The sequence below is a fragment of the Sminthopsis crassicaudata genome, chromosome 3, assembly GCF_048593235.1.
Source record: "Sminthopsis crassicaudata isolate SCR6 chromosome 3, ASM4859323v1, whole genome shotgun sequence".
In the NCBI taxonomy this organism is placed as follows: domain Eukaryota; kingdom Metazoa; phylum Chordata; class Mammalia; order Dasyuromorphia; family Dasyuridae; genus Sminthopsis; species Sminthopsis crassicaudata.
Window position 1 is genome coordinate 294,367,246 of NC_133619.1, and position 26,100 is coordinate 294,393,345.

Sequence of the window (26,100 nt, forward strand, 5' to 3'; positions counted from 1 at the left end):
AGTGAAGGGGAACCCAGTAAACTCTAGACTATTCCATGTACTTTTGGACAGATCTTTTCAAAGAGGAAATTTTCCTTCTATTGAGTACCTCTGCTACTTTGGAATCATAGATTTAGTGTGGGAAGGGACAATAAAGGCTATCTGGTCCAATCATTTCATTGTAGAAGAGTAAACTGATCCAAATAGGTTAAATGACTTGTCTAAGGAAACAGTGGCAGAAACTCAAGCCCATAGATTGTAGAACTAATACCTTTTATACTTTACCACATTGTTTTCCTTAAACTCATTGCTTTTAACTATGGAGCCAAGCATAGTAAGTCTCAAATCTCTTTCCATTTGGATTCTTGAAGACCTTCTTCACCCCATTAAGGGTTCTTTTCTCCAGGTTAAAAATTCCATTGTACTTTACCTGGTCTTTTCAGTGTTATAAGCTTTGTATTTGGCTTTGTGGTATCCAGAACTTGGCACCACAGATATAGATATAAGTTAGGACTGAATGTGACAGAACTATGATTGCTTTTATTCTGGACCCTTTAAAAATGTTTTTAAAAGTAAATCTGTGATTTCCTCAGTGTAGGGAGCTTGTTAGAAGGAACTTTTGTCAGTTAAGATCAGTTTCCTCTCCAAATTTAGAGAATTACTCAAAAGTAGTTTAGAGAGATCTCAAAGGTTAAGTAACTTGTCCAAGGTCATACAATCTAAACCAGTATATATACCATGCTGCCTTTAGCATGAACTTGGGCTATCATATTACACGATTTACTTATATTGAATAGCTTGTAGTCCACGAAACACTAAATACTTGACTTTTTTTTTTTTTTTTTTGGCAAGAATTGTCTGAACATCAATTTGACATTTTGAATCCATATATAGAACTTAGTTAATATCAAATGGCATTATCATTATCCAAAGAGTGAATCAAGTAAAATGAATTAATAGAGATTAACTATCCTCCCTAAGTATGGGGTATGTTTTGGATATAGAGAATTATTCTTTGACTAGAATATTGAATACAGGGGAACAATATGATATGAGGTAGAATGAGTCTCAGATTTTGGAGGGCCTTAAAATAGCACATAAAACTGTGTTTTACTTGAGATAAGAGAATTACCAAAAATTTTTGAGCAGAAGAGTGATCTGAGCTTAACTTTTTATGAGGAAGTTTATTTTAGTAGTGTATGGATTAGAAAAGTAGAAAATTGAGGCATGAAGACCCATTAAGACATTATAGTTATAAATTTAAAAAACAAATCACTTCAATGCCTAGTGTTTGGAAGACCTTTTCAAATAATTGACCCAAATAGTATAAAATCAGATCTTTTTTTTTAACATTACTGTTTTTAAATCTGTTTCGTAATGTTATTTGGTATTGATGTATTATGTATATTTTCAATAAAGCTTCAAAGTTGGGGAAACCAAAACAGCTAACTTGGAAGCATTGTTCTACATTACTTATAACAGTTTGCATATTAGGAGTATTAACAGATATCAGATAATTGTGTAAGTATGTTTAATTCGAAGAGTTTAAATATCTTTAAAATAAGAAATTAATGCTTCTTTGTTTTGATTACTTTTTTTTCAGGTGATTCATGGCAGGGGACGTGGAAGGGTTTAGTTCCTCCATCCATGACACCAGTGTCTCTGCTGGGTTCAGAGCACTGTATGAGGAGGGATTGCTTCTTGATGTCACACTTGTCATTGAAGATCACCAATTCCAGGCCCATAAAGCACTCCTTGCCACCCAGAGTGACTACTTCAGGATAATGTTCACAGCTGACATGAGGGAGCGAGATCAGGACAAAATTCATTTGAAAGGTCTGACTGCTACAGGCTTCAGCCATGTCCTACAATTCATGTACTATGGAACTATAGAACTGAGTATGAATACTGTTCATGAAATCCTGCAGGCTGCCATGTATGTTCAACTTATAGAAGTGGTGAAGTTCTGCTGCTCTTTTCTCTTAGCCAAAATCTGCTTAGAAAATTGTGCAGAAATTATGAGACTGTTAGATGATTTTGGTGTAAACATCGAGGGAGTCAGGGAGAAGTTGGACTCCTTTCTGCTAGAGAACTTTGTGCCACTAATGTCAAGACCTGACTTCCTGTCCTATCTGAGCTTTGAAAAGCTTATGTCTTATTTGGATAATGACCGTCTGAGCAGGTTCCCAGAGATAGAACTGTACGAGGCTGTTCAGTCTTGGCTGCGGCATGATAGAAGACGCTGGAGACATACCGATACTATCATTCAGAACATCAGGTTTTGTTTGATGACCCCATCCAGTGTTTTTGAGAAGGTTGGTGCATTTGAAAGCAATAGACAGGATTCCTCATTTAACTAGGGCAGCATGCCTTCCATAGGTGAGAGAGCTCTACCTGTTAGAAAGAGGAGCAATTAATTTGGCTAATAATGTATACAGAAGATTAATTTTTGAGGTATTTAGTTTTTGAAGTTTTTTTAGGTGGTAAAAGATAAGTCAGGTAGGTTTTACATAGCGTCTTATTAAGATCTAGTGTTTTCTTCAAAACTTAATTTTAAGTAGGTTTAATATAAGTAAGATATAAGGTGTTTCATGTAGAATACTATGTATTTTCTCCAGCTTTTTTCACAAAGTGACTGATTCTGAAGTGAGCAAACTTATGTTTAATTCTTTTATTGTGATATACTGAAACAGTAAACTTGTTCAATTATGTAGCGATTGAAAGTAGATACATTTTAGAGTTTTATGTCATAAAGCATACAATTGCTTTGATTATTAAGGAAATATGTTCATAACACAATTGTAAGATCATTATTGCTATATAGCTAAGACTAAGTATTAGTAGTAATTTTTTATTCATTTTATCTAGTCATGTTGCAGTGTGTGAATACTGATTAAATTTGATTGTTTAATGTTTCCTTGTAAATAGAGTAGAGGTTCCTAATTACTCTTTTGATCAAAATACCCTTTTGCACTTTCAATTTAAATAGTCTTTTTTTCTTAGATGATTTTTTTTTTTTTTTTTTTAATTTTTATGTCCTGTGTCTCATCTGTGATTTATTTTTCCTCCACAGGACAGAAATTTTTTTTTTGAAATAGCTCAACTTAAATTGACTTCTAGTCACATTGTTATTTATCTGTGCTTTCTTTTGTAGATTTATACATACCCAGTTCCTAAATTAAACTTTTCCTCTTTATTCTTAGACATGAAGTTTCAAATGAGATTTGTTGATATTATTAACAAAATCAGAAAAATTATGATATTCCTAGATATCATGGTATCTAATATCTTTTCAGAGGGAGCAAGGCAGTGAGAAAAATCCTGAAATGTCATTAATATGTCATTTAAACAAGTTTAAATTTAAGGGGTCTGATCCTTATTTGAAATTCAAATATAAGAGAAACATCTAAAACTATTAAGCCTAGACTACATTCCGTAAATCTAATTGCTGATAATCTTAAATGGCCAAACCTTTCTAAAGGCATTTGTTACTCATGCCTTAATTTTAGATTTATTTTTGGTTGATATCTTTTAATCTGCTTCTGTGTCTAAAACCAAAGTTTTAGATGGGGGTGGGGAGGGATTTGGAGATGCTTTTGTTTCTTTGCCCACCACTAAAGAAAAATGCAGCTTCAATATGATACAGAACATTAATAGGGCCAGTCTGGTACATTCTTATCACCAAAACAGTCACTGCCAAAAAAATATGTTGCTAAGCATAGTCTTCTCCTTAAATGAATTTCTTAGGAATGACATTGAGAAACATTGAAGAGCTCATTTAGTGAATGAAGCTTATAGGGAAATTTTGCCTAGATATATTTTTTTCTGTATATGACTGAACTAAGATTCCATAATTTAGGAATTATAGACAGATTAAAAATTTAACACATGTCACAAAACAGTAAATTTTTCATTGGGAGGCAAAAAGAATTTGCTTAGAATCTTCATAGATAACCAATTTTTTTTAGCTCCTTGAAGATAGGGACTGAAGTAAACACATTTGAGTGCCCATTGTCTCCAAGACACTGACTAAAACTGATATAAACACTTAGATTCAAATATTACCTCTCCCATTTCTGCTCTGTGTGAATGTGGTCATGTAATTTTACCTCCAGCCTCAGTTTCCATATCCTTAAAATTAGGGTAATTAGATTAGGTGATTTCCAGAGCTGCTTTTTCCTTTGAAATCCTAACCTACATTCCATTACTTAATAGACCCTTTCCTGTAATTTTCAGTCCAAGGACTAAAAGGTAGGAGAAGGGTAGTGTTGATTTTCTTGGTAACTTTATATTCAAGATTCTGAAAAATGCAGCAATTTTGTAAATTATTTCCGAGCACTTAATTTTGTTATTGTCATGAGAGAACAAAGGAATTTTGTCATAGGGTGGATAATGTAAATTTTCAATAATTTCTGTTAGAAACTTGTGCCAATTATTTTAGAGAAAAGAAATTTGGAATAACAATTTTCTCTCTGGTAAAACTTTTTTTAAAAAAAATTTGAATACATGGATAACTTTAAGTAGTCAACATTTGGTGTTTTTTTTTTTTAACTTTTAAAATGGCCTCTCCTCTCTGATCTTGAATCCTGCCATTAAACTTTGAATGAGAATAAAACTGGAGTAAAGATTAAAAAAATAAAAAAAAGGTCTCACAGAAGTTCAGGGTATTGAGACTCTAGAAGTTCAAGAAAAAAGGGTTTTTATTGCTTGAAAACATTCAAACCATATGCATATACACAGAATAAAACATTCTCTTATACATTTCTGAGAACTTTAAGGGATATTATACATGACAACAAATTATAAAATGAGAGAAATTATTTGTATAATTTCCTGAGCTTCTGTAGAAGTTAGCATTTTCCAAGACAGCATCTATTCTTCGATATTTTTTCTTTCCCAGCAAGAGAAGACAAGATGTGAAATAATTTGACTTAATCTTAAAATTTCTTATAATGTTGATCATAATGGAAATAGTGTCAACATTAAAAAATTTCTTATAATGTTGATCATAATGGAAATAGTATCAACATTAAAAAATTTCTTATAATGTTGATCATAATGGAAATAGTATCAACATTAAAAAATTTCTTATAATGTTGATCATAATGGAAATAGTATCAACATTAAAAGGGGTCTGTCTTTAGCTAAGTTGAGTCATCACTAATTCTCTTAAACTGAATCATTATTTATGTATATACTTTAAGAAGAACCTGTTGATTTGCAGTTTTCTCTCACCTTCAGTTTCTTTTAGTCCTTTTCAGTTCAGCTAAAAACAGACATCCTTGGATTTTATGTTGGGTGTCTGGGATTGTTACTTACCCCTCTTTGGAAAAAGAAAAGGGCCCAGAGGAAGTGGTCCTACACTGGAAACACTGAAAGTGGCATCAAAGACTTTAGTATAGGGGACTGTGCAAATTAGTAAAAATTCTGACATTTTTTCAGGAACTTAAGAAATTTGGTGGGACTGAAGAGAGGTGGAAAAATTTAAATTGTGAAAATGTAACTGAGGTTTCACTGTAAAATAGAAGAAAACTGAAAATAAAGTAAACTTGTAAGTGTTCTGGCGCTTTTGACATAGCTATTGGCAATGCATACCTATATTGGAAGCATTTAATTATGCAAATGATTTTGGATATGTTTTGCAAGTTCGAGTGAATAACTTCTGTAACTGTCACCACAGATGAGATGTCTATTTGAATTTGGTGATGTGATTATTTAAATAGTCAAACCTTTGTTCTCTATTTAATATCATGGGTTATTTAAACAGCTATTTTATTGAAGTTAATTTAGGAAGTAAATATGTATTTGGCACAGTAGCTATTGCTGTTTTTGTATGGAATATATCTTTTTAGTAAAATTGTGAAATCCATTAATTAAAATGACATGATAGATCTTCAGTGCTATGAAATCTTATTAATTCACACTTAACAATTACATCATAAATATAAGGGTAAGACATACCACTTAACCTGTTAGAAATCATATTAGTTAGTATCTGCTCAAAATAATTAAGTTCTTATATCTTGCAAGATAAGGGAAAATTTTAATTTTAAATTAAGAAAAATTTTAAAGACTTTCTTAAGGTTAAAAAAAACCAGACCTTTTTGTATTTAAACCTTTTTTTCATTAATTTGTTAACCTTAGTTTAAAAATTGTAAGGGAGTTTACATTTGAACCAGTAAGTTATGTAGGTGTCCTAGTGTGAGTAAACCTAAAGTATGCAACTTTGAATTTGTAAAAAGTAAATTCAAGAACAATATTTTACATTAATAAAGTATTATAGGATTCCTTTTAATGCTGTGCTCATGTAGTATATTTAAAATAGAATGCAGTTTGAAAGTCTTGAAGGAAAATCTTCCCTCCCCCTGGCTGGGGTTAAATGACTTGCCCAAGGTCACACAGCTTGGAAGTGTTAAGAGTCAGATTTGATTTGAACTGGGGTCCTCCTGAATTCAGGGCTGGTGCTCTATCCACTGCGCCACCTAGCTGCCCCGAAGGAAAATCTTTAACACATATAGCATGTATTTCACTGAGCTTATAAAATAAAGCTAAATTTAAGGTATGGATTTTGGGGTATAACAAATTTTTTATAGAAATTTAAATTGTTTTTCAGTTTAGAATTTTTGTAGGTAATAATCACGCTGATTTCATTTTTATAAAATATTATCGTTTCCTTATTTAAATGAAATATTTTTTGTAATTTGAAAATCCTTTCAGTCGTCTTTTAGGAAACTTAATTTTAATGCTGAAAATAATCTAAATCAAGAAAAACAGTTTTGTGCATTTTTTTTTTGTTTTGTTTTGTTTTAGCAAAATATACTAGAATGGATTTTTTTTAAATTGACTTAAGCAGAAGTTAGAATTTTAAGGGAAAAGTATTTTAAGTATTAGAAAATAATCAGAGGTCATGTTGAAACTAAAAATATTTTAAGATCAGAAAGAGTATTGGGAATCTAAATTATCAAGATTTATTAATGGCAAACCTTAACACAAAAGTGAAACAATTTTCTAAACATTTTTTTCTTTGAAATTCTTACTATGTAGCATTAATATAGATGGTTTTGATTGGTGGAATTAAAGTTCAGCTAAACTTAATTTTTTAATATAGTAAAAACTTGTGGTTGGGTTCCTTGGTTAACTGTGTGATGACCTATTTATCTATTGATTTAAATAGAAAGTTAGAGGGGGGACAAATTTCCCCAATAAGAATAGTTCCTATTAAGTTAGTGCCATATAATTTTCAAAGTATTTTCACAGTTTAAGGTAGGTAGTATGAATATTATTTTCATTTTTCAGATGAAAAAACAAATTCATAAAGGTTAAATGATTTGCCCATAATCATAGAAAACCACATAGATAGAAGAGAGAAATCCCTAAGAAATTGCATGTATCGGGGAAAAATGAAGTTTGACTTGAATTGTGCTAACCTGGATGTGTTCTCTAGTACTAAGGCATCTGTAAAATACTTGTTAATGTAATCAGTTTTAAAGAGACTGTGTAAGAAATGCAAGTTTCAAGTTAACCTCTGGTTTTTTAAAAATAAACATAGACTAGAAGATAAATCAGAATTTTTATTTTTGCCTTTTATCAAAAGTTTGGTTCCTGTAGATTCAAAGCACAGAAAATAGAAAGCCTCAGGAGTTCTTGGGAGATGAAGGTAAATGGGTTAAGTGCATTCTTTATATAAGGTGCACTGTCTTATCCCCAGCATAAGAAAGATGGATCTGTGCTTTCTTTATAATCACTTTTCTTCCTCTCTTCCCTTTCACTCCTTTCTATCTCCCTTTTCTCCTTTATCCCCTCCCTATTTGGCCTCATATAAAATCTTTAATAGTTACCATCTGTGGATTTTTTAAACACACTGAATGTACATTCTACTAGACTCCTCCAATAGGCTTTTCAGTATTCATTGTGATGCTGGATGCTTAAGGGTACCGGTTAACTAGCTGTTAATTGTTTTAAAACCTTCTTAGAGAGCTCACTAAGTAGGTGGTATAATCTGTTCATAAATTCAATCTTATCTGCTCTCTCCACTTGCCTTCCTTCCATTTAGGTCTTCAAAGCAGCTGTGTTCTGAAGAGTTAGGAGAAAGAGACCTGAAAACAAAGGCAGGGGAAAATTGGTAATTAACTATGAAGCCAGGGGAGAGAAAAAAAATATCCCAAAAAAAAAGGGAATGACCTGTAAAAGGGGAATAAAGTTTTTTTCAATGAAAATGGAAAAGAAAGTAAACAGAAAGATAAAGGGAAAATAGCCAAAAGAAAGAGAATGAGATCCAGAAATGGGGAAAAAAAAAAGTAAGAAAATACAAAGTTAGGTGGATAATTAAATAATGGGTTTCTTTTGTTTTTATAATTTTTTAATTGAAAATTCCATAAATATGGTAACCATTGCTTAAGAATATCCTGGAATGATTTTTTTCAAATATTAATACATGTTTATATTTTTACACTTTTTTTTTTTTTTGCTATTTTCTCTCTAACATAAATAAAAGATAATTTGTAGTCAATCGAATAGTAAAACTTCAGAATTAAGTAATTTTTTTTTTCCTAATTAGAGTTTAGCTGTAGAAACAGGATTTAAAGAAGTACTTCCTTAGAACTCAGGTTCAGCCATCTAAGTGATAATATTATTTAATAACAAAACTCTTTTGGAGTGTCTGTTTTTCAATATTTGCAGTATATATTCAAATTATTTCAATAATTTTCATGTGTCCCTACTTCTGGCATACACTTTGTTTTTAGTGGAGAGTTTTTACCTGTTAGATTAAAATTAGTCTTTTTTAGTCTTTTGTCTTTGCTTTTTTTCTCCCACTTTATTTTTATTATAAAAGGCAAATGGAATAGAAGATTCACAAGTTTTCTTGAACAGCTATCATGGAGAAGTACCTTATAAAGATGAAAACATGAAACGTCGCTCATTGTTTAAATTCAAGTTTATCTGGAACTTGGATGTATAAATGCCATTTTACTCTTTGCTATTTGAGTTCAATCAGAATAGCTGTATTAGTAATTTTTTTTGCTTAGCTAATTTATTTGTTGAGTTTTAAATAAGTTGATCATTTGCCCATGCAATATTCTTTTTATGCTTATTTTACCTATGAAAACACCTTAGCATGACAGCAAAATATTTTTCTTGTATTGTGCTTCATAGAGTATAACACAACAATTAAATGTTACATCCCACATTTTTATTTTTCATATGACTGCTGGGCTTGAAGAAAGAAGACCTGGATTCAAATCCCACTTTTGACTTAATTCATGTCATCCTGGACAAGTTATTTTAAATGTCCCTTAGGCAGTTCCCCAGGACTCTTCTAATTATACCTAGCAACTCCCAATGATGAAATCAGAGATTTCTTGTCTATTGTGTTCTTTTTATAAATACAGGTATGATTTCTATATAAGCAAACACTAGGCACAAAATTGACAATTTTCTCCCTTACAGAAGCATTTAAATGTTTTTCTCTAATATAGCCTTTGTTCTTTGTTCAGAGTTTTTAATTCGTCTATTCTAGTAGTTTTTAAGAAACAGTGAGAATTAGCATTGTATTCAGGACAAGAAAGAATGCTTATCTTTGAACTATTTTTTTAGTTTTGAAAACAGGAAAAGCAAAAAAAAATTTTGATTTTAATTTTCTAAAAACTTTTAAATTATAAAAATGAATGGAAAAGCACCAAAACTTTATCACAAAAGAGTATTTTATAGCACATAATGTGTGTATGTATAGGAGTAGTTGTAGTAGTAGTAATAATGTTTTAATAATAATGATAAAAGCTGATGTTTCTGTGTGCCAAGCATTGTGCTAAATGCTTTACAAATATCTCATTTGATCCTCATCACAACTCTAGAAGGTAGGTATTATTACCACCTCCATTTAACAAATGGGAAAACAGAGGCAAACAAGGATCAAATAACTTGCCCAGGTTCAAATGGCTACTAGTTGTGTGACACTGGATTTAATTTAGGTTCTCCTAAGTCTAGCCCAGTGTTCTTGACTACTGTGCCACCTATATGTTTGCACATACATACACATTTATGTATGAATGCACGTATGTGTATATAAAATGAATCCTAGACCTGAAAAATTCACTTTAAATTGGTTGCCTAAAGTATTTATTGACTGATAATTTAACTTAGCACACTGTTGGATATTACACTGTGCCTATATAAGAAAATGTTCAAAAACTTTGTATACTGTGGGTAAAGAAATCTGTTAGATGAAGTGTTAGAAAAAAAAGAGAATAAGATTAACGCTACCCATAAAAAATTTTATAATGTAATTGGTGATGAAGTGCACAAAAAACTATGCTACAATGTTATGTGGTTATGTTGGTACTGCAATGGAAATCTAAAGAAAGTATAGGAGTTAATTAAAGCAAAATAATTATTTGTGGCTGGAGAGATTATAGGAAGTTTTGTAGGAAAAGGAGCATTTATGCTTCGTTTCCAAGAATGAGCAAGAATTCTGGACAAGAAGATTAACAGCAAAGTATTTTCAGGAGTAGAAAATTGCAAAGCATAGAGACTGGAATAGTAGGAAAAGAAGTGAAATTAAGGACCAAGAAATTTAGGGCCTTCCATGTTTTTTACTCTCAAGAATTGATAAATAATGGTGAACTAATGAAGGTTTTTAAAGAGGAATGACGTGATAATAGTTATAGTCTGAGACAACTTTTTGGTCTTAGGACTTTTTCATACTCTAAAATTGAGTACCTTGAAGAGTTTTTGTTTATGTAGGTTATATTTAGTGTATTAGAATTAAAATTGATAAAGAAAATTTTTAAATGTATTCATTTAAAAACATAATAAATACATTACATGTTAACATAGGTAAGTTTTTTTTTTTTTTTCCCCTGACAAAAATTTTCCAAACAAATTAGTGAGGAGTGGCATTGTTTTTACAACTCTTACAAATTTCTTTAATGTCTGGTTTAATAGAAGACAGCTGGACTTTCTCATCTACTTCTTCATTCTGTTTGATGTGTTGTTTCAGTTGAAATACATTAAGAATATCTAACCTTAAACAGACATGTAACTGGAAAAAAAGAGGAATATTTAATAGGCAAATAATGTCAAATTAGTGAAAATTGTTTTGACCTTGATGGCTCTCTTAAAGGTTCTTGGCCTACCTAGGAGGGCTAAGTATTTACTATAGATTTTCTTGAAATAATTAATTTTCTTATTATGGTAATAGTATTTTCTGTTAAAAATAAAAGCTTATAATTTACAAAGTGTTTTAATACTTTATTTGAATCCTACAATAACCCTGTGCACGAGGAAAGGCATAGTTGCTTATTAAGATAAGAAGAAGCTAAGACTCAGAGCATTTTTAAGGACAGAGCAAGAATTATTTTAAGAGCTTCTGACTTCATTTTTATATGTTTTATTTAAAGGAAAATATACTTGAAATTCTTTTGTATAGTTGACCATTCAAACCTTTATTTCTTGCTAGACACAGTGCTTAATTTTGTGGGTTACATAGGTAAAAAATGTTTCCCCATTATTCCATCAGGAACATAAATTAGAATGAGACTATGTGTATATATATATATATATATAGAGAGAGTATATGGTAGATAATTTGAGAGGAGATGCTATTAGCAGCTAAAGGGATAGGGAAAGACCTTCTGCAGAAGTTAGAACTTGAACAGAATCTTGGGGGGGAAATATGAGGCAAGAGAGCATCTATCCTGGGGCATCATCTGTAGAAACTCACTGTTAGAAGATGAGAGTTTCTTATTCAGGGAACATCAAGGAGGTTAATGCTACTGGATTGTAAAGTACATGGAGATAAGAAGTAGAAAGAAACCAAATTGCAAAGGTCTTTACAGCTAAATAAAAAGTTTTATAATTTATCCTGAAGGAAAAAGAGGCAGCTGGGTGGCATTGTGGATACAATACTGGACTTGGAGGTAAGAAAACCTCAGTTTGAATCCTGCTTCAGATACTTAGGCAAGTCACTGAATCTTCCAGATTCAGTTTTGTTATCTGTAAAATGCAAGTCAGATAAGATAATATGGGTAAAGGACTTTGCAAACCTTAAAATGCTATATAATTTCATAAATATTTTAATTGATAGCAAAGCTACTGAAACTTAAGTAGATAGAATTGACATTAAATTAAGATTAAATTAACATCAAAGACTTGGGCTTTAGCAAAATAAGCCTATCAGTTAAATGGAAGATGATTATGGGTCAGAAGAAACTTGAGGGAGGAAAAATAACCAGAAGGAGGAAAAGTGGTGATGCACCAGAGATGCCTCTAGGTGAATGGAGAGGAAAAGGATATGGATAGAATTTGGCAATAAATTGTGTATGGTATGGGTTTGAGTGAGGAGTCAAGGATCCAGTTCTGACAATAAAATTAAAGACTTCCATGAGTAAGTTGGGTGGGGATACCCTGAATTGTAATTGGGATGGAGGAAACATTTGGGCAAAGAGAGAACCTATTGGTTCAGACATATAAAGTTTGAGGTATCTACAGAAAACTTAATATATTTTATATATTCTAGTTTAGAGTGTTTTCACTTAAGTGCATTTTATCCTTAGAACACCAATTCCATGAAGTAGATGGGATCAGCATCCTTTTTAAAAAATAGATATAGAAGCTGAGTTTGACTGAAGTGGTTCATCTATAGTCACTCATTATGTGACAAAACATAAAGCTGTTTTTCTCATACCCATATTCCTCATACAGCTTTGATTTGAATTTAAAGGAGATTTGGGTTCTTTTTGTTTTTTATTTTTATTGGGGTTTTTGTTTTTATTTTTAAAGCAAATTGTAGAGAACCCAGTTTAGAAAGAACATATTCAATAAAATTTATTAGCTAAAATAGTACTTGATTTTATATTTAAAGTTTAAAGTGGTTCCCAAGAAGCTAGGAAAAACTACTATGGTCCATAGCCAGGAGATTTTCTGGTTCTTTAAAAACTAATTAAGATGAGGCCTTTATGACTTTTTAGATCATATACTAGGATCCTTTTCTGCTTCTACCTCTTGTTTCAAAAAGTGTACATTTTGCATTTTGAGTTTTAAAGGGAAAGGAGAAAGGTAAAAACTAAGTTAATGAGATGATAATTGACTACAAATGTAATAAGGAAGAAAAAAGATGGAGGTTGATAACTTAAGATCAACTAGAACTTTTGCAATGTTGATAGGAAGTGGCCTTTTATAAGTCAGAACTCTTATATTCTTCCTAGCTTGCTCTCCAAATGCTTCCTTTTCTATATGAATCCACAATTCTAGTCCTAGTCTAGTCTCATCATAGTCCTCCAACTCCTTATATCTTTGCTTGTGCTATATCATACCTAGAATTTGTGTATCTCTTAGAATAATCTATTTCTCTTAATTTCCCCCTCCCCCCTTTAAATAAGATACCATATTCTACCTCCTCAGTGAAACTTCCTAGTGACCCTAAGCCATAATGATCTCTTTTTTCCATGAACTCTAATAATATTTCATTTTGTAATGTTCATTTGACAGTTGTTATTCATTCAGAAGTCTTTAAACACTGGATTTGAACTAAAGAGACCTGGCAACTGTTGACTTTCTTAGTACCAGTTTAACAGTTCACCTTTTTGTAGGGAGGGAATTGCACTAGATGATCTCCAATGGTCATTCTAATTCTAAATCAAAATTAGATGCATTTCATAAGATCAAACCAGTCTTTTCAAAATAATTTAAAGAGATATTGCTATAGAACATTCTACATTTATGGTGATTTGGGCTACCTTTGTACATTAACCAAACAGCAGTTATTAAGTGAATATAATGTTAGATCCTTAACCATATCATATTAAAGCTTTATATTTAAAATGTATCCATGGGTAATTTTTTAACACTGACTCTTGCAAAACTTGTTCCAAATTTTTCCCTCCTTGCCCTTACCCCCTCTCCTAGTTGGCAAGTAGTCCAGTATATGTCCTTAACCATATCATAACACTAAAATTGCAATTTTTCCTACTCTCAATTTCTTTTTTTTTTAATTGAAAACAAAGTCACTTTATTATAAATTTTTTTTGACAGTATATATGCATGAGTAATTTTTTTAATAACATTCTCCCTTGTAACTCTCAATTTCTTTGTGTCTTAAAACATATAATTCGTTCAATTTCTACAGAGATTTAGTGAGTAGAACATAAGCAGTAATTGAAAATCTTGAGCGTTTATATTAGAACACACATTTGGTCTAGTCATCTGTTCCAAAAGATTTCTTCTTGCCTTTTTTTAAAAGTTTCAAGTGTAGAGCCAGAATAATGACATATATATTATTTTTGACTTGTAAAATGAATCTTTAAACTGTGAACATTGTGTTCCAAATTTTTCTTCCTCCTACTCCCTTCCTCTAGACAACAAGCAATCCAATTTAAGTTAAACGTGCAAGAGTAAATTTTTTTCATAATCAGTTCCTCCTGACAGAAGCTGTAGCCACATTATATATATATATATATGTATTTATCTTCATATTATTATAGATTATTTTTATCTTCAAAAGTATTTTCAAATATACAACATGACTACACAAAATGGGATTTTACCTCATAAATTTCAGTAAAGATAAATATTAAAAGTAAAGCTTATTGAGTTCTTACTAAATAAAAAGTTATATTCTTTTTTTAATTTTATAAATTATAAAATATTTTTTGACAATATATATGTATGAGTAATTTTTTTATAACATTATCCCTTGTATTCATTTTTCCAAATTTTCCTCTCTCTTCCTCTACTCCCTCCCCTAGATGACAGGCAATCCCATACATTTTACATGTGTTACAGTATAACCTAGATACAATATATGTGTATAAATCCAATTTTCTTGTTGCACGTTAAGTATTAGATTCTGAAGGTATAAGTAACCTGGGTAGATAGACAGTAGTGCTAACAATTTACATTCACTTCCCAGTGTTCCTTCTCTGGGTGTAGTTGTTTCTGTCCATCATTGATCAACTGGAAGTGAGTTGGATCTTCTTTATGTTGAAGATATCCACTTCCATCAGAATACATCTTCATACAGCATTGTTGTTGAAGTGTACAGCGATCTTCGGGTTCTGTTCATTTCACTCAGGATCAGTTCATGTAAGTCTCTCCACCCCTTTCTGAATTCATCCTGCTGGTCATTTCTTATAGATCAATAATATTCCATAACCTTCATATACCATAATTTACCCAACCATTCTCCAATTGATGGACATCCATTCATCTTCGTTTCTAGCCACTACAAAAAGGGCTGCCACAAACATTTTGGCACATACCGGTCCCTTAACCCTCTTTAGTATTTCTTTGGGATATAAGCCCAGTAGTACCACTTCTGGGTCAAAGGGTATGCACAATTTGATAACTTTTTGGGCATAGTTCCAAATTGCTCTCCAGAATGGCTGGATTCTTTTACAGCTCCACCAACAATGTATTAGTGTCCCAGTTTTCCCATATCCCCTCCAACATTGATCATTATTTGTTCCTGTCATCTTAGCCAATCTGACAGGTGTGTAGCGGTATATGAGAGTTGTCTTAATTTGCATTTCTCTGATCAGTAGTGATTTGGAACACTTTCATATGAGTGGATATAATTTCAATTTCATCATCTGAGAATTGTCTGTTCATATCCTTTGACCATTTATCAATTGGAGAATGGTTTGATTTCTTATAAATTAGGGTTAGTTCTCTATATATTTTGGAAATGAGACCTTTATCAGAACCTTTACTTTTAAAAATATTTTCCCAATTTGTTACTTCCCTTCTAATCTTGTTTGCATTAGTATTGTTTGTACAGAAACTTTTTAGTTTGATGTAATCAAAATCTTCTATTTTGTGATCAATAATGATCTCTAGTTCTCCTCTGGTCATAAATTCCTTCCTCCTCCACAGGTCTGAGAGGTAGACTATTCTCTGTTCCTCTAATTTATTTATGATCTCATTCTTTATGCCTAAATCATGGACCTGTTTTGATCTTATCTTGGCATATGGTGTTAAGTGTGGCTCTATATCTAATTTCTGCCATAAAAAGTTATATTCTTATAAAAGCGTAAATAGAATAGACTGCCTTGGAGCAGTGTAAATTCTCTTTCATTTAGAGGACTTTAAGCAGAAACTAGATAATCACTCATTAGCTATGTATAAGATTCCTTTTGGTTATAATTTGGACGTGGATGGCTGCTGAGGATCCTTCCCAATTTAAAAATTACGTGATTCTATAAATGGGGAAAAAAAATGGATAGGATTTGGTAAATGATTGGATATGAATAAAGGAGAGATTAAATATGACCCTAAAGGTTTGGAAAAGGTTGACTGAGAGGATCCTGGTTACGTTTAATTAGGAAGAGGCTTGAGAAAGAGATTATATTTTTTGATTAAGAAGCTTTAAATAGGTAATCTTTTTCTCTCTCTTGCTTTCCTCCCCTTTCCCTCTCCCTCCTTTTTACTCCTCCCCCCAGACAATGAAATTTATTGTAATATGGGAGTCATTTCTAAAATCAAGAGTTTTTTGCTCACTGTGCTATTGATTTATGAGAGTAGAGATGACTTGCCCAATTTCAACTTAGGAAGAAGAGTTTTTTTTGGACCCCCTATTTATCACTTTATCCATTGTGCCATCTAGCAGGCCTTAAACTCCCTTAACTAAAAATTTGTTCTATTTGTTAAGCAGAGCCATGATAGCCAAAGACATACCATTTAAGAATGAAAATGTTTTTAAAATCTTAATGGAGGATGACAATATAAGATTATGAGTCATTGCCCCATGACTAGTAAGAAATACTGGAATTTTAAAAAGCTCAATTTAAACCATATCATCCTAGATTATGGTGAAATTAGGATAACAAAACAAAATTAGGAACTAACATGACATTTCTATATAAAGTATGATAGTGATAGTGGACCCTCCACATTTGGATTTTAACATTGCAGTTTTCAATGTGCTGCATTAGAAAATAGAAATAAGAAAATACATAGGAATAACAAATTATAGACCAGTTACACATTCAGAGCTGTCCTGGAAATAAAACAATTTTGAGGGTGATGGCATCATTTCATAAGATATCAGAAAAATACCAAAGTCTTGAAATACATCATGTACCTTATTACTAAGGATGAATAACCCAGAAAATAGTAATTACCACGCCATGTACCTGCATTCCCTCATTTTTATAAAACCTTTGATTATAATTATGTGTAGAGCATTTCCCTGATGAAGGTTTGAACAGGGAACATGAAGACTTTTGGCAATTATATTCTTTAGTATACTACTTTAATAGACTGAAAAAATATAGAAACAGATCACATTGTGCCTTTGCTTTGATGACTAAAAATACATTTAATTTAGAAAAGCAAAATGCCTTAAATTCTTCCATTACCATCTTCCATGCACATGTAAAAATCATATAAGATTTCCTAATATGTAATAAGAATTTTGTCCTGCCTTTCATTATTACTATTAGACAAGGGAAAAATGAACTAGCTTCAAGAAAATTAGAGATTTCAAGCAGAACTAGGTGAACAACTTAACACAATGATAACATTATAGAGAAAGACAAATTTTAAAACTATAATCATAAATCACAGTTCCAGAGAATTAAAGATAAATCGTCCCATTTGCCTCCTGTCAGACAGAAATTGTGGTCTTACTAAATCCAAATTGAAGTATGTGTGTTTGTTATGAAGTTTTTTTTTTTTTTTAATTGTTTTATTGGGTAGTGGGAAGCAACAATAATAAGAATAGTCGTTTTAAAAAGTAAAGTATAACTATTTCAAAGTCCGATTCTTTTTGTACAGCAAAACAACTGTTTGGTCATGTATACATATATTGTATTTAATTTATATTCTAACATATTAAACATGTATTGGTCGACCTGCCATCTACGGGGGGGAAGGAGGGGAAAAATTGGAACAAAGGGTTTGGCAATTGTCAATGCTGTAAAATTACCCATTCATATATCTGGAGAATAAAGACTGGAAAAAAAAAAAAGTAAAGTATAAACACTTTGCTACTATTCTAGGGGATTTCTGATGCAGGGTAAAAATGGAAGAATGTAATATCCTATAAGTGGAGAGGCCCTTTACAAAAGAATGCCAAACATAAGAATGAGAGTAAAATGTAATTGGGAAATACTTGATAAAATAATAATACAGTAGAAACTAGATGATGATGTTATGTGGTTTGCAGTATATGCAATTATGCAGCTATATGAATCTATATGCAGCTATATGAATCTTTTTATGTATAGTATCTCCTGTTTTCGATTGAGTTGGTGTTCCTTCCTACAGGTATTACTATGTTTATTACCTCAAGTTGCAGAAATTATTATTCTATAAGATCATAATCACTCAAAAGAATTTGCTCTATCATCAGCATAGGAAAAAACAAAAACATGTTGATGATGCATCTATGGGTAGACAGACCATAAAGCTATCCCATAAGCATATATGTCTTTGGCAGACATCACAGGTAGACAGTAACCTGACTTGAGGATTGAATAGAGGAGAGTAGGCTTGGGAAATTCACACTGCTTTTAATAGTCTCCACTCCCCCAACTATCTTTCTTAAAGGGCTACTCTTTTCATATCATATTTTTTGCTGATGTTGTATGGTTATGATTCATATAATTTATGAAGAATAAAAGTTTTAAGTCAGTCAAAAGGCAATGGAGAGCTGAAGGTAAATTGTACTGTATTAATAGTAAATAATTCAGAAGAAATGGTGTGAAGATTTCAACAGAGAAGTGTGACTAGAAAAGGATATGGACTGGTTGGGTACCAGGGATTTACTATCCATACACTCTCACAATGTCAAGAGATATAGAAAAAAATTATAACCTTATAAAATTTCCCCCTTTTTGAAAATTTTATGGGAAGATCAAGATGGAAAAGCATGCATGGGCTTTTAACTTCCATCTTTAGAGGATACTGACAGTGTGTGAGTTCATAGAGCCACTGAAATTGTCAAATGTGGAGTTCATTTAAGTCTTCTTGATATTCCTATTGTGGTGTGGTGATATCTGAGTTTTTGAAGTATTTGCCTGCCGATACAAATTCTTGTTTGTGCTACAAAAGCTCAAATATTAATCCTACTAATGACCTTAGGAGTATTTTTGTGGATTTTCCACCAAATTGGACATAGGCTAATAAATTTTTAGGTTGCATCAACTGTTAAAGCTCATAGTGCAATTGTGATCCTATTGTTAGAGGGAGTACCTAAACTAGTTAAAATAACATCCTCAAAATAAAAATATAAAAAGAAATTTGGCTATAAAATGGAGAAAAGTATGATGGGTATAAAGTGCAACATGGTCAAAGTGAAAAATATATTTCGAGATAGGGCAGCACCATATATAGTTGAAGTTGGGAAGCACTAGTTTATAATGAACCTATCTAAGCTTAATTGTGTGATTTATTTTATTTTATTTTTTTCTCTAGAATACTCTTAACCTGGAACTAGAAAAACTGAAGCTGATAATTGGATGCTAAGATGAGGGGTAGAGAGAATGTTAGCCTGGGCTGAACATGATTATAGAAAAAGATTGAGGGGACAAAGAAATCTTATGATGAGAACATAATGTAAATTTGTTAACCTGGTAAGACTAGAAAAATAATTGAGGAACTAAAAGACAGCCCAAGGGACTAGGCAAATTGAAACTTCCAGTGAAGGTATTATACTGGATATGAAACAGATAAAGGGCAAAGATGGGGTTTTTTGAGAGGTATCATTAATTTTTTTTTTTTTTTTTCTTGTGGTGATCTGAGAAGTCTTTCAGTTGGAATTTTTTGACTTCATGATGAAGTCTTCAGTGTTGGGTCTGGTTAGAGATGTGTCCTAAAATATATGTTAAAAATTTTTCTTTTATGCCTTGTGAGAACTTATTTATTGATTTATTTGCTTGTTTATTTGTTGGTTGTTTGTTTATTTTATAACTATTACACTTTCCAGGAGCTTTTTTTTTTTTTTTTTTTTGGCCCTTCTAAGATCACAAAGATCACTTTCCACTCATTGCTAGCCCTTGATTTTGAGCCTAGTACATTGCACATGACTAACTTTCCCCTTATTTATCTCCCCCTTGTTCATCTTCTATGTTGTAATAGTCACACACAAAAACATTGATTCACTTATAGATAACATGTTTCCAGGCTCTATCTTTTATAACCCTTTTCATTCTTAATTCTACCAGAATTCCACCTTCACCTCTGTTTCTTTGAAAGATGTCTCTTACTGGTTTCTTTTTTGTCAACTTTGGTACTGTTGCTATTCTATCTGCTACAGTTAATTTAGTTTTATTTTTGCATTTTTGTATTCAGTTGAATTCACCATTTGCATAGTGAAGCTTGTTTTTTGGAAGCAAAATTATGGTTCTTTGTAAAAATGTTTTGAAACCTCTTTATTAATAAATATACATCTTTTTCATGTATAATGAAGCTCAGATTTGTAGTTACCCTGGGCTGCATCCTGAGCTTCATTGCCCTTCAGAACACATTATTTCTTCTCCTGTATTTCCTGGTAAGGCAGAATAGTTTTGAATTTTCCTTTGTATTTAAAAGTATTTCTCCTGATTGTTCACAGAATTTGTTTCTAAATTGAATTGTTAAATTTAACCACTGTGTCTTGAAGTTTGTAGCCTTAGGTGTTTTGTTTTGTTTTTTTTTCTGGTGATAATTTGAGAATTCTTTTAATTAGAATTTTTTCTGTCTTTATGTTGAAATCTTCAGTGTTGCTTGTGGTTAGCAAAGAGAAACTGAAGAATTGATCAGTATTAATCCCTGAGATAGGTAGGAAGAAAGCACTGATAGAGATCAGGTTAGTTTCTCTGGTCCCACCTTCTGGGGACCATGAAATCCAAGCATGTTCAACTTCTGTAGGAGTCTTGGGGCAGTCTCACCTTGCCATATCCTGTCAAAAATTCCAGTTATTTCCCTAATTCTCCTTATACATTTACCTGTGACCTGTCTCATGGTGGCTGCTCTCTTTTGGATCAGTCCATTGCACTTTGCCTCATAGTGTCTCTCTTACCCCTCTTCTATACCATGTGTTCTCTCCTAACCCCTACCAGTAGTACTTGGCCCAATTTCATAGGGTGTTCCCTTTCTACTGGATAATTGAGTTCCACTGAGATATTTGGTTGGTCTTTGCTCTCCCAATTTTTATTTCATATTTAGCATTCCTGGTGTCTTATTCCTTCATTTTAAATCTAATCTATTGGCCAAGAGAATAGCCCTTGTGAATTCTTCACATGACCAAATCTCAACTTTTAGTGCTTGCCATCATCTGGTGTCTCCATCACCTATATTACTCAGAAATTCTGGATACTTTTCTTCTGTTGTTTTCTTCATTATAGTGCTAAGATTTTTTTGACTTGTCATTTTCTTCTGAAGATCTGTGATTTTTAGGTTATGTGATTGCATTCTCTCTTTATGATTAATGTTTTGCTTACATAATATTTTTTTTCTTTTTTTGCTTTTCTAGATTGTTCTTCGTGTCTGTTTGCATTCACGGTCTATTCCCTCTTTTCTTTGGTGAAACTTGACATTAAAGATTCCACTTTTTCTCTTTTGGCCAGTATTTTGTGATGATCATACATTTTGCTGTCATTATTCTCATATTTTTTTTTTTTTTCCTGAGGCTGGGGTTAAGTGACTTGCCCAGGATCACACAGCTAGGAAGTGTTAAGTGTCTGAGACCAGATTTGAACTGGGGTCCTCCTGAATTCAGGGCTGGTGCTCTATCCACTGCGCCACCTAGCTGCCCCCTCATACTTTTTCTTAATTATTCTGAAGCTATGTTGTGTTTTCATACATATTTTCTTCAGATTTTATGAGGTCTTCTTTCTCATGAAGTTTTGAGTTATTTCCTTTATTTTATAGTATTTAGTAATAAATGCATAATTCATTTACTAGATCTGGAGCCCATATTTCCTTCTGTTATTATTTTTTTCCTATTGATTTATCTGTTTAAGGTTTTTAAGTGTTTCTTTTCTTGAAATCTTTAATAATTTCAGTATTTCCCCCTGTCACTTTCTAACTGCCTTTTCTCTGATCATGTTTCCTTGGAGGTGAATTACAAAGCAACTCAGCCTCTTCCCATTCTAGGTAATTCACTGTTCACTCATGTATTGGTCCCAAGGAAATTTTTTTTAGAACTGGGCCTATCTACATGTTAGGTTCTTTCTGTCAGTCTTAGTGGAGTACTGTGCAGGTTCTTATAATCCCCCAACCTCTCCTCCACAGTTTCCTGTCTTGTTGTCTTTTCTTACTGTTATTTTGGCCAGGCACTAGCAGCCCTATTACTACAGAGTTGTTTGTATTGGCACTGCCTCTGCTGGTACTGAAGCACTAATAGCTCAGAACTTTGCACCAAGCAGACATTCATACCTGAGGGACTGGAGCTGCCTGGCTGTCCCATAGTTAGGAAAAATTTCCAGAGCTTTGAGCTGTCTCTGTGGTACTGAAAAGTGTTAGGTGAGGTCCAAGGTATGGAGAATGGGTTTCTCATACCTAATTCAGAGTAAGCTTTGTATAAAATAGCTAAGAGTCAATTTTTATTTTACTTTATTGTTAATACCTACCTAGATGGACTAACATGTAATTTTGACACAATGGTTTCAAAAGCTTTACATTAATGAATCAATAGAAGATAATTTCTTTACCTGTAGAAAGGAAGAATTTAAGACAGTTTAAAATTGTGAGAGATAAGAGAATGTGGTATTGGTTACTTTTTTTTTTTTTTTTTTTTCTCGATTGGCTCCATTCTTCTCCCTTTTATCTGGTAGCAATTCCTCTCTGGTAATATGTGACATGAAGTAGGAAGGTAACTTGTTAGCTCTTAGTTTTTTTTAAATGACTGGTTCTGAAAGTGATAGCTCATTTATTGATAACTCATTGTGTGTGATCTTCACAATAACCATCCTACGAGGCAGATTTTATTAGAATTATCATTTCCTTTTTAAAGTAAGAAATCTAAGACTCAAGAGAAGTAAGTTGTAATTTACAACTTGAAATTTAAAGTCAGTACCTGAACCAGGTCTCTTGATTCCAAATCTAGCATAGCAAAGCTTATTGAACTCTTCATTCTTCTTGTCATCTACTTGTTCTGTAATGGAAATATTAATGTTTAGTGATTATCCAAAAAGAATAGAAATGGCTGTATCTATCCACACACTGTCTGATCCACCTTTAACTGAATATTAGCTATGTTTCTTTTTTTAAAAAATTAGAATTTTTTTCACTTTACAAAAGTCTATTTTCTTGCCCTATTTAACCTTCTTTGATCCCCCACTCTTAAAAAATGCACACAAGAAAAACCCAAAATAATTGTAACAAATATGCATAGTCAAGCAAAACAGTTCCTGTTGTAGTCAGGTCCAAAAAACAGTTAACTAATTTTGTACTATGAGTCCATGAATTTCTTACTTCTTTGTTAGGAATAAGATGTTGCACTTTCTCATTAATTCTTCGTAATTGTAGTTAATCACGGTATCAATTAATGTTCTTATGTCCTTCACAATCTGTCTTTATTATGTTAGATTGTGTAAATTTTTCTTCTGGTTCTGCTCACTTAACTATCAATTCATAAAGATATTTTCAGATTTCTCAGGTAATTCCTTTCATCTTTTCTTAGGGCATAATAATATTTGATTACATTCAGGTACCATGGTTTGTTCAGCCATTCTTCATATAATGGATACTTCTTGAATTCTCATTCTTTGCTACCATAAAAAGAGCTATTATAAATATTTTTGTACATGTGGGTATTTTTCTTTTTTAATTTTTTTTCCCTGGGTATAGGCTTAGTAGAGGTATTGTTGAGTTAAAATGTATACCTAGTTAACAGTTTTTTGTTCATAGTTCCAGATTGTTTTGCAGAATGGCCAAACCAATTTAATAGTGTCATCAATACAGCATGAATATTTTTTTTTCCCCATGGCTCTTCTAACATTTGTAATTTTTTTTTTCTATCACTGCCAGTCTGATCGATGTGAAGTTGGACTACAGACACTTTAATTTGCATTTATTTATTAGTGATTTAGAACATTCTTTCATATAGCTAATAAAAAGCTTGGGTTGGAAAACGGCTCTTACTCTTTTTTTTTTTCCTTTTTTTTATTAATTTCTATAATTATAACATTTTTTTTGACAGTACATATGCATAAGTTTTTTTTGTTTTTTTTTTACAACATTATCTCTTGTACTGCCTTCTGTTCTGAATTTTTCCCCTCCTTCCCTCCACCCCCTCCCCTAGATAGCAGGCATTCCCATACATTTTAAATATGTTATAGTATATTCTAGGTACAATATATATGTGCAGAACCGAATTTTATTGTTGTTGTTGTTGCAAAGGAAGAATTGTATTCAGAAGGTAAAAATAATCTGGGAAGAAAAACAAAAAAACAAACAAAAAAAAATGCTCTCAGTTTACACTCATTTCCCAGTGTTCCTTCTCTGGGTGTAGCTGATACTGTCCATCATTGATCAATTGGAATTGGATTAGCTCTTCTCTTATATTGAAGATATCCACTTCCATCAGAATACATCCTCATACAGTATCATTGTTGAAGTGTATAATGATCTCCTAGTTCTGCTTGTTTCACTCAGCATCAGTTGATGTAAGTCTCTCCAAGCCTCTCTGTATTCATCCTGCTGGTCATTTCTTACAGAACAATAATATTCCATAACATTCATATACCATAATTTACCCAACCATTCTCCAATTGATGGACATCCATTCATTTTCCAGTTTTTAGCCACTACAAAAAGAGCTGCCACAAACATTTTGGCACATACAGGTCCCTTTCCCTTCTTTAGTATTTCCTTGGGATATAAGCCCAGTGGTAGCACTGCTAGGTCAAAGGATATGCACATTTTGATAACTTTTTGGGCATAATTCCAGATTGCTCTCCAGAATGGTTGGATTCTTTCACAACTACACCAACAATGCCGCAGTGTCCCAGTTTTTCTACAGCCCTTCCAACATTCATCGTTATTTGTTCCTGTCATCTTAGCCAATTGTCAGATTGGCTAATGATATCTCAGAGTTGTCTTAATTTGCATTTTTATGCTCAGTAGTGATTTGGAACACTTTCATATGAATGGAAATAGTTTTAATTTGATCATCTGAAAATTGTCTGTTCATATCCTTTGACCATTTATCAATTGGAGAATGGCTTGATTTCTTATAAATTAAAGTCAATTTTCTGTATATTTTGGAAATGAGGCCTTTATCAGAACGTTTACCTGTAAAAATTTGTTACTTCTAATCTTGTGTGCATTAGTTTTGTTTATGCAGAAACTTTTTAGTTTGATGTAATCAAAATTTTCTATTTTGTGATCAATAATGGTCTCTAGTTTTCCTTTGGACACAAATTCCTTCCTCCTCCACAAGTCTGAGAGGTAAACTATCCTATGTTCCTCTAATTTATTTATGATTTCGTTCTTTATGCCTAAATCTTGGCCCCATTTTGATCTTATCTTAGTATGTGGTGTTGAATGTGGGTCATGCCTAGTTTCTGCCATATGGCTCTTACTCTTAAAAATTTAAATCACTTTCATATATATTTCGAAATGTGATTTTTATTGGAGAAACTCACTGTATAATTCCCCCCTTCTTATTTAACTGTTTTCCTTCTAATCTTATTTTATATTGGATTTGTTTATGCAAAAGCTTTTACATTTTATATTTTCCTCCATCATATCCTCTGTACATAGTATGTGTTGGTTTACATTGTCTCCTTAGATCTTTTTCTGTGTACAGATGGCATTTTCTGTCCAAAGTCTATTGTATTACTTTGGATCACTATACCACTGAGAAAAATCAAATCTTTCATCTCACATTCTTGCTGTTATTATGTACAATGTATTTTTGATTCTGCTTGTTTTGCTTAGCATCAATTCATGTAAATCTTTCCAGGCCTTTCTAAAAGCAGCTTGTTCATTTTTAGAGTAATAATATTCCATTATCTTTATATACCATTTTATTTAGCCATTGCATAATTGATAGGCATCCTCTTAATTTTAAGTTCTTTGTCAGCTTAATGGGTATAAATATTTTAAATATAAATATATAAATATTTTACAACATGTAAGTTCTTTTCCTTTTTCCCTAATTACCTGGGGAAACAGATGTAATAGTGATCAAAATAGTTA

At 32.0% G+C, this 26,100-nt stretch overlaps 1 protein-coding gene across 4 annotated transcripts in view; it reads left to right on the forward strand.

Annotated features, from left to right (window-relative positions):
- KLHL15 (kelch like family member 15) overlaps nt 1-26,100 on the forward strand; it is a 62,332-nt gene that overhangs the window by 21,970 nt on the left and 14,262 nt on the right. For all 4 annotated transcript variants that reach the window (XM_074300915.1, XM_074300911.1, XM_074300912.1 and 1 more), the window contains one exon: nt 1,583-2,294. In XM_074300915.1, coding sequence (XP_074157016.1) covers nt 1,590-2,294 — 705 coding nt within the window. In that variant the 5' untranslated portion in view covers nt 1,583-1,589. The remainder of the gene's footprint in view (nt 1-1,582; nt 2,295-26,100) is intronic.